Raw genomic sequence first — 12,137 nt, 5'->3', positions numbered from 1 at the left:
AAATATATACTGAAAAGTACAAAAATCATAAATGCATAGCGTGTTGAACTTTCACTAATGGAACACACATGCCTAACCAGCAACTGGAAAAGCAAGCATCTCTGGAACACCAGAAACCTCCTCAAGCCTCTAGACTGTATCCTGCTCCCACGGGTGTTTTATCCTGCTTCTCTGTTCTGACAGCATAGTTTCACCTGCTTTTCTACTTTATGTAAATAGAATCGTACACACGTCATTTGTATCTGGATTCCTTGGCATGGTATGTGAGAATCAGCTATATGGTTATATATGGCTATGTTCCCAACCCAAAATTCTACTATGAAAGAAGGGGAAAAATGCTCTCAGAGGACTACTAGTAGGCTACTAGCTACTAGCCATCTCTCTTTTTTATTTTTTTGAGGCAGTGTCTCACTCTGTTGTCCAGACTGGAGTACAGTAGTGCAATCGCAGCTCACTGCAGCCTCTGCCTCCTGGGTTCAAGCAATTCTCCTGCCTCAGCCACCCAAGTAGCTGAGATTACAGGCATGCGCCACCATGCCTGGCTAATTTTTGTATTTTCAGTAGAGACAGGGTTTCACCACGTTAACCAGGCTGGTCTCAAACTCCTGACCTCAAGCGATCTGCCTGCCTAGGCCTCTCAAAGTGCTGGGACAACTTTGGTGAGCAATCGTCCCAGCCGCTACCAGCCGTCTCTTTCACTGACTTTAATGTATCTTCCTAATATTTTCTTTCTAAAGCCCCTTACTACTTCCTGTACCCCACATTATCATATGACTGATTTTCCAACTTTGCTGGAAAATGGAAGCTGTGAATTCCTTTATGTTCTTATTACTACAAATAGACATGTATATTTATCATATCTCCTCAAATGAACTGGCACAGAATCACTTGTGCCGTATTTTGTTAGAGCAGTCATAAGCCTGCCCAGATTCAAAAGGATAGAAAAGAAAATTTATATCTTAATGGACAACAATGCATAAGAGCATGTGGGGTGAGAGATACTGTGCAGACATCTTTGAAAAATATGGTCTGCCACACCTAGCTTGAAAGCATTTGCACAGCTATTTTAAATCACAGTAATCATATACAGAACTGTGAGAAATAATAATGGTTTCAAGCCATCAAATTTTCAGGTGATTTGTTTTGCAACAATAAATAGCAGCTAGGTGTATCAGTTACCTACTGTCACAAAAATGCTGCATCTAACACACTACCCCAAAACTCTGTGGCTTACAATCATAATTTATAATTGCTCACAAATCTACAGGTCAATTTGGTGGCTCTGCAAATTTGGGCCAGGCTTGGCTGATCTCAGTTGGTTATCAAGTGTATCTGCGGTCAGCTGGCAGGCTGGCTGGACAGCTTATCTAGCATAGCCTCATTCACATGTGTGGCTGGTTGCCAGCTATTAGCTGGTACAATACAGGTGACTGGACTATGTATCTCATTATCCAGGAAGCTAGGCTGGGCTTCTTACCATGGCAGCAGGGTAGGACTCTAAAAAAACAAGTGGAAATGTTCAAAACTCTCAGAAGTCTATTCAGAGATGGCATCTTGTTATGTCCTCTGCATTTTATTGGCAAAAACAAGTCACAAGGCCAGTCCTCTAGATTTAAGGGGTAGGTAAATAAACTCAAGCTCAATGGGTAGGATGAGCAGCAAAGCCACACGGCAAATGGCATGAGTAAACACAAGGATAAAAAACTGGAGACACACTGCAATACATCTACCCAAAATAAACCTTATTGCTTTATTGATCATTTTATAAGGTAAAAAAATGTCTAATGTGGCAGACAAAAATTAAATTGTGTTGAATATTGTCCTATTATTCTTATCCAAATTCATGAACAGGCAGCTACCTTATCCTAAAAAATATCCTTGGTAAAGATTCTGAGCCTCTCAGTTATCTATCCCACGTCTGACAATTACTCATCATCACAAAGTTCTTACAAATATTTAAACTCAGTCCCTTTTCATTCAGCTCTCACTGGGCTATTATTTTCCCTCCTTTCCCATTTCCATCCATTTCCCATTTCCCTCCTTTCCCATTATTCCATCTAAAGAAGCATAAGCTAATGTTTTCCACCATAAAGGGTAACTTAAGCTTCAAAAAAACTCTCAACATCGTAAGTATGAGAATAAACTAACAGTTAATAACAGACAGTAGATGAATTCCTCTGCATCTAGTAAGAATAAACTAAAGAACAGAATAAAGAAATCAGCTAACTCAAAGGTCAACAACTGGACTTTAATGAATTTTGTTAAAAGTGTTTTGAACAGATATGCAAGTAAAAACACACACATTAAGAAATGAACAAAAACATTCTTGCTCTCCATAAGTACTTCTTAGAACAGCCATGATTAAGTTGAACTTTATATATAGAGTTTAAAAAACAAGTAACAAATTTTTGTAGAGTTAAACTTGAGACACATACATTTATATCCTAATATTGGATATACTCTCTTGACATTTAATTTGTTATTCCTATTGGTAGGTTTGCCTTTTTAAAGTTTTAAAGTTTTCCTAGGAGAAAGTATAAGAAAAAGGTATCCAGATTACCTACCATTTTTGAACATTACTTAGGAATAACAGTTTTCAGATAGCTCAATTGTGAAAAACAATGACAAAATACTGGAGTGTTAGTTTTATTTTCAGGATCACCTTTTTGAAAAGGATCTTTTTCATTTTGTTTAATAAAAAATAAGTATAAGAAAAATAATTTTGTCTTGGCATTGGTGGGCTGAGATCTATACTGTTCACAAATTCAACAAACAAGAAATGTCTGCTTTAAGAGATCAGCACTAACAGGTAACATCAAAGAGAGAAGCAACTGTAGGAGACACATCCCAGTGTGCTTAGTTAATCCGTCAGGTTTTACTAACACACCTCTGAAAAGAAATGAACATCCTAAATTCACAGATATTAAACAATAATCACTTTCCTTACGTCTATATAAAATGTGCTTACCTCTTTGACAGCTTCAGTCTTAACTGCAAAGAAAGGTTATTAAGAGAACCCAATTATAGGTGCCCCAACTACATGTTAGCACCACAAAATAGCCATCAACATTTCTTAGGAGTGTTATGGGCACTGCGGGTGAGACAATCTTTAGTATGTGGGACTACCCCTGACACTGCAGAACATTTAGCATTCCTGGCCACTCACTAAAAGCCAGTGGTTTTCAAGGTCACTATGACAATCAAATTGACCCTTGATGAGAACCATTGAGCTAGATGAGTCAAGATTAATATCTATAAACTTTATGACTTCCACAGAAAGTAACTGCTTCATTACCTTCAGTAACAATGACTGAAGAGGAATATATTTTTTAAAAAACATTATAATTGTTATTTGGAAAGATAAGCTGACTTCTTCAAACTCACAGTAATCTGAAAGATTAGATGCACAAAGTGCAATACTTATTTATCCCCAAATGCACACATACATTTACAGGAAAATGTTTATGTTCTACAGGCATAGATTATTACCCCATTTATGTCCGGTAAAAAAATATGCTCATCTATTACAATAAGATAAAAACCATGTAGATGTTCTTGATAAGTTCCCTCACATTGATGCTCCTGGAAACTGCTGTTGTCTTTGCTCCAAAACTTGCTGATTTAATAGCTGTTGCTGTTTCTGTAAAAATTGCACTACTTCTGGACTTCTTAGTAACGACTTAGAAAGAAAAGAAAAAAATTATTAATAGCATTAATCTACGTGATTAGACTGTTTTCATGCTATTTAATACTCTGATGTGTCCCTACATATGATACAATATGTTCACAAGAATATGCCTGAATCAAAAGCACTTTTACATCGGATGCACTGCAACTAAGCTGCAAACTAAAAATAATGTGATGTCACACATCAAAATACTAAAACCTAAAAATAACGGGTGAAGTCTGTTATTGGTGACTTTGTGTAAAAAGGAAACACCTTCTCTAATATGCCAGCAAATATACTCTCTTGAAATATGTAAGAACAAAGAGCTAAAAGTAGCACTGACCCAGGATTATAGCAAGAAAAAAAATGGAGATGAAAGGGGGCCACATGTGAAAATAGCAGCTAAATGCCAGTTTGTACATACATACAAACTAGTGCTAGAAGTCAAGTTTCTCATTAGCCAACTAAATCTTCATAAAGAAATTAAAAATTGTGTGTATAGGTGTGTATATATATATGTACATATGTATCGGTATATACCAAAATTTCAGGAAAAAAACTAATATAACTGCTCTAAAACATCCAATACCTTTTTGTACACTCATCACTTTAAAATATAGTTGTAATAATATAACAAATATAACAGACTATGATTAACATATTATTATTAGAGACAGGGTCTCACTCTGTTCCCCACGCTGGAGTGCAGTGGCGTGAGCATAGCTCACTGCAGTCTTGAACTCCTAGGCTCAAGCAATCATCCTGCCACAGTCTCCTGTAATACGTTTTTATAATAAAATACTTATATAAATTTATAAAGAAAAAAATCTTTGGCCCCAATAAGCTGCAAAAAGATAAACTGAATAAAGTGAACATACTATCATTAAATACTATCTTTCAGATTATATGTATTATATCTTAGTACATTTTCTGTTTATTAAACAGTTTTATTTAAAAATCATCTTAGCTGTTATGACACTGTTGGACATTTAGGCTGTTTCAACTACCTTTTTTACTATTTATGATAAATATATTCCTGGCAATACCTTTATGTTTAACTCTATCCATATTTAGGATTTACGTTCTGTAAATGTCTTCATATTAAATGTGATGTCTGAGTTGAAAGGGATGACTCCTGGTACATATTGTCCAACTGCTTTCTGAAAGTGCCATACTAATATATAATGCCATTAACTACTTGAGAATGCCCATTTCATGAAAGTCTCAACATCACTGCATCATTGTGCATAATCGTTTAAATAATTTTCACTTTTTGTTTATTTTTACTGATATTGAATACCTTTCCATATCATTTAATGGTATTCTGCCTTTTTTTTCTGTTTCTATCTTTTGCAATGTATTGAAGCCAAAGGTTTTCCTCATCAAATTACAGGAATTTTTGTAATAACCTTTCTTTGCAGTTAAGACTGAAGCTGTCAAAGAGGCAAACATATTTTATATATATGTAAGGAAACTGACCATGTTTAATGATTTATAGGGTGCTCTGTTGCCTAGGCTGGAGTACAGTGGTATGATCATAGCTCATTGCAGCCTCGAACTCCTGGACTCAAGCAATCCTCCTGTTTCAGCCTCTTGAGTAGCGAGGACTACAGCTACATACCATCACACTCGGCTAATTTTTAAATTTTTTTGTAGATGGGGTCTCGCTACGTTGCCCAGAATGGTCACAAGTGATCCTCCCACCTGGCCTCCCAAAGTGCTAGGATTACAGGCATGAACCACAATGCCCAACCAGGAATATTTTATGTGATAAAATACCAGACACGTTAACCATAGTCTTTTATATTTGTTGTACATATTTTTGCTCTAGGTCATTGTGCAATTTGCCACCATTTTTGACTATAGCATTCATTTTTATGTAGTCAAGTTTATAATCTTTTCTCTGTGATTTTGTCTATATAAGCTAAAAAAAATCTCATTACATTTTTGAGGTAAAGTTCCGATTCTTTTTTTAAAATTTTGACTTATTAGGAATTTATTTTGATGTATAGTGTGATGTCATGAGCTAAAAATCTCAAAAATGTCAATAGTTCCATTTATAACAAACAACGTTTGTTAACACATTTATAACTGATTTACAAACAGATATTTACCAGTCTTTTTTGATTTAACACTTGTTCTAAAAGAGTAGGTCTTGCAGGACGATCCCCAAAAGATCCTGTTCTTTGTTTAACAATGGAGAGTATGTTATCTGCACTTTCCTGGGATAAATGATAAAAATGCAAATAGATAAACAGTTAACGTAATAAGTCATGATTACAGGTATTTCAAAGATGTAATGAACAGGTCTTTGCATTTCTTCCTTCTTCTTGCCCAGTCTCTGGGCAACTCTGGGAAAGTTCTTCATTATCATAGGCAAAGTATTGGCAGTTAATTTAATGTAACATTCCTCCTCGCTCCCTCTCCCCCCAGATTTTCAACCTGGGTTCTTTAGTCTCTTGGCAGGTCTCAAAATTAATAGTGTGTGTGATAGAGTGTGATATACTAATACTGTGAGAGGTGGGCCACTAAGATTGAGGCAGAGTTACTTGTGAGCTATTTTCAATATTACAAAAAATGCCAAGTGGAATTGACCATTCTCTTTATATAATGCTATCCAGGCCAAAACATAATCTGCTTGCCTTTGGATGAAATATATGAACTCAGAGGCAAATTATATACTGCTCAATAAGATATCTGATAGCTTTTTACCCAATTGGCAACCAAAACAAATGGGGGAGTAATAAAATATTGTTTAAAGAAGCAATTGATAACCAAAGCTTTCAAAATTTAGATAAACTTGCTTGAAAAAGCACTAGTACAAATAGTCTCCTGCCAACTGTATGAACAAAACAGGTAAGTCCTAAAATGATACCATTACCCTGAGATTTCACTGCCCAAAAACAAAATCAGCAGCACTTAATACCAAATATGTACCCCCAGTTACCTGACAGCATCTTAAATACTTGCAATTTTGCTGGCATAACAAAATATTGTTTAGTTGACTGAAATATTCTGACTCTTACAAAACTATGCCACAATACCACATCCAAAATTCTTACTAAAGTAGCAAATATAAAATTATAAATGTTTTACCGGAAAGCCATACCTTACATGAATTTAACCTCTTTGTTCTTTACTTAGAATATTATCTATGCTGTTTTTTCTCTTGGCCTTCTTTCTACTGGCCTCTGAGTTATCTATGAGAATATCCCCTTAATCTCTTTCATTATGAGAAGTTTACCAACTTCTATTACAAAAATATTTCATCCCTAAACATTTTAGGCCTCAACACATAAAAACTGTAAAAAGAAAATTCTAATACCCAGAGGAAACAAAAATAATTTCTTCCTCCTCCAGCAACCCCCAAGTTGATTTTATTTATGAGATTCTTTCATTTTTATGTGCAAGATAATGGAATGCTGAAATTGATGGTACAGTACCCTCTGCCCTCACAACCCCACTATGGAAATTCAAAAGGTTAATTCACAAAATATTAGATACTGAATTAGATAAAGAAGCTTGTAGTGAAAATAACCTTTAGTCATCCAGTCCAAACTTGTACAGATGTTGGAATTCTTTTTCAAAAACCTGCAATGCTTTTTGTCCTACAGAGTTTACCAACTTTTGCCACATTTCATTTGGTTTTGAATAGCTCTAACATTTCGGTAGAATGTTAGGTAGCTTTACTTAAGCTGAGCTGAAATACATACTCCTTGTGATTTATGCCTAAGAGTCCTAGTTACCTCAGAATCATGCCATATAAGTCTACTGCTTCTCTTAAATGATAGCTTTTTAGATATTTAATAAGAACAATCCCACCAGCAGAGGTCAATTCATTTATCCCTAGTCCCTTTATGTGTCTCTCATATAGCATAGTTCTTAGATTGGTGGAGTAGACATTATACACACTTGTTCCTCATTTAACCTTGACTTGTGTAAGAAATATTAATTTTAGATACCTTAATTTCTTTAATTTTTTTTACCTTAATAAATTCTTCATTGGAATAGAGACCTTAATTTCTAATCTTGCTGCTCACAACATAGCAGAAGACACCATCATCACCTGTCAGTCCTACTATAATAATCTTCGAAAGAGTCTCAAAATCTATAGGCTCTCAACTTTAACCCACTCCATCAGGGTAGGATCCTCTGCTACTTCCTAATTAGATCACTTCATTTAAAGACTCCAAATCCAAATCCCATAGCCTGGCATTCAATACTATAAAAAACTGGCTTCAACCTATCTTTCCAAATTTCTCTCTCATGAATTTTCCACTCAACTATTTTAGCTAGAATAGTCCACTTGCTATCTTCACAAAAGTGTTTTCTGTATTCCTACTTCTCTTTCTTTACTAAAATGTGCTTCTCTTTCCTTTTATCTACCAGAATTCTAGGGAAGCAGTATAGTAAGGAGGTAAAAGTGAAAGCTCTAGAATAAGACTGCTTGCGTTTGAGTACAATACTTGCTGGCTGTATGACCTAGGCCAAATTCTTTAGCCTCTCTGTGCCTCAGTTTCCATGTATGTAAAATATAGTATCTATCCCATTGCTGAAGGGTTGTGAGACTCCATTTATAGCTTAACACAGTGCTTGACACGTAAGAAACTCAGCTCATTAAGCGTAAACTATTGCCCATCCTTTCCGGTTTATACTGAGTCACATTTCCTCTGCAAAGCCTTTCTGGAGTATCTCAGCCTACAATGATCTATCCTCCTCTGAACTACTAAAACCGGACTATACAGTTGGCTCTTATTATATCCTGGCTGGCACTGTTATTTTCTTTACACTCAGTTTAACAAAGATAAAGACTTACAGATCTTGTTACCTCCTCAGAACTGATAAAGTATCCCACAATATAAGACAAACTGGATAGTAAACTATTAGTATTATTTGTTGCTTATAGCAATTAATTCCCTTCCATAAAAAGTCATGCAAATTATTTTAAAATAGTGAAGCTAGGTGCAGTGGTGAAATAATCCCAGTTACTCGGAAGGCTGAGGCAGGAGGATCACTTGAGCCCAGTAATTCGAGGCCAGCCTGGGCAACACTGTGAGACCCATCTCTAAAAAATTAGATAAGTAAATAAATAACAAAATAGTAATAAGGTTCTTTTTGTGGGAGGTGCAGAGGGAGACTCTAATTCAGTATCTATCTGCCTTTTATACATTTTCCTCACTGTAGATGTAAATGTTAGGTAGTTAAAAAAAAAAAAAAAAGTAAGCAGCCATAGGTTAACTACTTCTTTCTTGAAAATAAGTATTATTAGGCCGGCGTGGTGGGTCTCACCTGTAATCCCAGCACTTCAGGAGGCTGAGGTGGGAGGATCAGGAGTTCGAGACCAGACTGGCCAACATGGCAAAACCCCGTCTCTACTAAAAATACAAAAATTAGCCGGACGTGGTGGTGCATGCCTGTAATCCCAGCTACTCAGGAGGCTGAGGCACAAGAACTGCTTGAACCCAGGAGGTGGAGGTTGTAGTGGGCCAAGATCGCACCACTGCACTCCAGCCTGAGCGACACAGAGTAAGACTCTATCTCAAAAAAAAAAAAAAGAAAGAAAAAAAGTATTATTTTTCTCCCTCTCTAAAGAATTCTGAAGTGAATGAGCACCTGTGGAACATACTGAGGAAGAAACTTGATCACCTTTACTAACTTTCATTCTTTTCCAGATGCTTATTTCCCTAAATCCCCGTAATCAGAGATTTGGTAAAACATACTATAAGAATATGGATTGAGGGGGTTTTTAAACTAAGATTACAGAAGTCCTGAGCCCATTAATTAGTATGCAAAATTAAAGTTACATAGTGGATTTTTCTAGGAAGAGTCTTCATTAAGTCACCAGACCCTCAAAGAAGTCCTCTTACTCCAAAAGAGTAAAACTTAAGGGAAAGAGAAGTCACTCAGTCCTAACCAGTGTGAATTAAGTATGACACACTGGCAACTGCAAATTTTAGAAATATTTAGAATATTATACTTTTTGTTTTTGAGACAAAGTCTTGCTCTGTCACCCAGGCTGGAGTGAAGTAGCACAACCATGGCTCACTGCAGCCTCAACCTCCTGGGCTCAATGATCCTTCCACCTCAGCCTCCCGAGTAGCTAGGACCACAGGCATGTGCCAACATACCTGGCTAATTTTTTAAATTTTTTTGTTGAGATGGGGTCTCCCTATGTTACCCAGGCTGGTCTCAAACTTCCGGGCTCAAGCTATCCTCCCTCCTAGGCCTCCCCAAGTTCTGGGCTTACAGGTATTAGCCACTGAGCCTGGCCTAGAACATTACATTTGTAAACAATTACAAGGTCTAATATTTCAGTGATGGAGCACTTCAAGTTCAGCCTGAAACTAAGAAATTTAAAGACTTAGAATACATCCTAGGACCCTAAGACAGCTTGCAGTTTAAAAAAAATTTTTTTTATCACTTTTTTTTTTTTTTTTTTTTTTTTAAGGAGACAGGGTCTTGCTATGTCATCCAGGCTGGAATGCAGTGATGCAAACAAGGCTCACGGCAGCCTCGAACCCCTGGTCTCAAGCAATCTTCCCACTTCACCCTCCCAAGTACAGCTGGGTATACAGGAACTTGCCACCATACCTGGCTTGGATCACTTGTAACAAAATTAAATTTTTCTCTACACTGAGGGATTATATAGCTCTCAAAAGGAGAAATATCTGCTTATTTGTGACAGCCTCAAAGTATACCACTAACAATGACAATAATAATGGGTAAGGTTTGCAAACTTTAGCCAGTTGCTGGACACTGTGTGAACACTCAATATGGAATGGCTCACATATTCACAGCAACACTATGAATGACACACGATTTTAATGCCCATTTTACAGAGTTTAATAACCTATTCAAGCCACAAGCCCAGCAAATGATGCAACAGGGATTTGCACCCAGAAGTCGAACTCCAGAACACTGGTTTTACCTTTGACTCAGTTCAAATCAAACAATCCAAAAGTTTTTTGAGACTTATACCCCGTTATCATCCTTTTTTTCCCCCCTCAGGGGTACTAAGAAAAGGGGTAGTGAGAACAGGGTACTAACAACAAGGATACTGAGAACAAAGTATATTAAGTATTGGGGTAGTGAGAACATGAGAACAGGGGACTAAACATAGGGGTACTGGGAACAGAGTTGTAAGAAAAGGGTACTAAGTACAGGGGTACTACAGACAGGCAACTGAGTATAGCAGTACTAAAAATAGGGTACTAGGAAGAGGGTTAACAGAACAGGACACTAAAAACAAAGTACTAAATACAGGAGTATTACAAATAGAGGTACTGAGAACTGGGTACTGAGAATAGAGTAGTGAAAACAGAAAGAGATGACTTTCTCAGGAGTACCAACTTCATCTAGGTTCCTAAGTCTCCTTTAGCGATGAACCAGACCGATCATTTACTCTATGTCCTTCCAGCCATATCCCAGATCTATGACAGCTCTGCCGATGTCACATTATTTTTACTGAAATTTCTGCACCTATCATGAGTTCAACAGAACTGTTATTGCTTTGCACATGTTGGTACAAACTTTAATTTAGGGCAAACACTCTAATTCTCAACCACTAACCCAGTCACTGCAACCCGGCCCATTTGGAAGTGGGGAGGCGGCCCTGGAGATGCGGTTTGCGTTAAGATTGGGTTTCTTCTTCCACCTCCCATCCCCAGGCCTCAGCTAAGTCTGATACCTCGAGTTTGACGTTTCCCGCGCTGCCAGCCGAGGCAGTCCCACCGCAGTTTAGGGCCTGGTCGCTCTTCTTCTTTTTATACTTGTCCTTGTACATCTTGTTGCGGTGTTTCTTGCACATCCACGGTTTGCGCTGCTTGGCCACCTGGCTCGTGGTCTCGCTGCAGCCTTCGTAGGTGCAGGTCTTGCTCATGCTGCCCCCACCGCTGCCCTGCCTCCGGGCGCCCCCGCTGCTGCCCTCGCCCCCCGAGTGAGTCTCCTCGTCCTCTAGATCCTCCAAACTAGCCGCGCTCTCGCCTCCCCCCGGAGGGTCCGAAGTGTCTAACAGGTCCGCCTCGTCCTCCCCAGCCTCCTCTTCGCCATCCCCGGCCCCTTCGCACAGGTACCTAACGGGCTTGCCCGCCCCAACGCTGCCCCCGGGGGCCGCAGCCTCGTCCTGCCCAGCACAGGGTTGCATCACTAGCAGGGTGAATTGAGAGGCCGCGGCCGCCACCGAGGCTGGCGCCAAGGTGGGAGCCGCAGCCGGGGCTAGGGCCGCGGGGTGGGGCACGCCGCTGGCCGCGCCCGGCCCCGCGCCCTCCGCTACACCCTGCGCCTCCATGCTGCTAAGACCTGGCCGGGGTCCACGACCCCGGGCTTTTAGCACCTGCCTGGCCTAACGGCACTTCGCGAACCAAAGACTCAGGACACGCTGGGGTAAAAGGCGCCTATGCCGCGAAGGCGCCCCGACTGCGCCTGCGCGACCGCAGCCCGCGCGTCAGCGTGTGTACGCCCGCGGGCTGTC

General features: G+C 38.8%; 1 protein-coding gene across 4 annotated transcripts in view; it reads right to left on the bottom strand.

Moving 5' to 3' along the window:
- The window catches only part of RFXAP (regulatory factor X associated protein), a 26,123-nt gene extending 13,986 nt beyond the window's left edge, over positions 1-12,137 (bottom strand). For 2 of the 4 annotated variants that reach the window (XR_008538775.2, XM_016925191.3), the window contains exons 1-3: positions 11,355-12,114; positions 5,782-5,889; positions 3,573-3,679 (exon numbers count right to left, since the gene is read on the bottom strand). Coding sequence is in view for 3 of the 4 variants with exons in the window: in XM_016925191.3 (XP_016780680.2) it covers positions 3,573-3,679; positions 5,782-5,889; positions 11,355-11,954 (815 nt within the window). In the remaining variant the exon portion in view is untranslated. Of the gene's footprint in view, positions 1-2,227; positions 3,680-5,781; positions 5,890-11,354 lie in introns of those variants that run through there. The other 2 variants (XM_003314130.5, XM_063792066.1) reach the window with 2 other exon arrangements.

The sequence above is a fragment of the Pan troglodytes genome, chromosome 14, assembly GCF_028858775.2.
Source record: "Pan troglodytes isolate AG18354 chromosome 14, NHGRI_mPanTro3-v2.0_pri, whole genome shotgun sequence".
In the NCBI taxonomy this organism is placed as follows: Eukaryota; Metazoa; Chordata; class Mammalia; order Primates; family Hominidae; genus Pan; species Pan troglodytes.
Note: the sequence above shows the minus strand (reverse complement) of the source record. Positions and strands in the feature narration are given on the sequence as shown.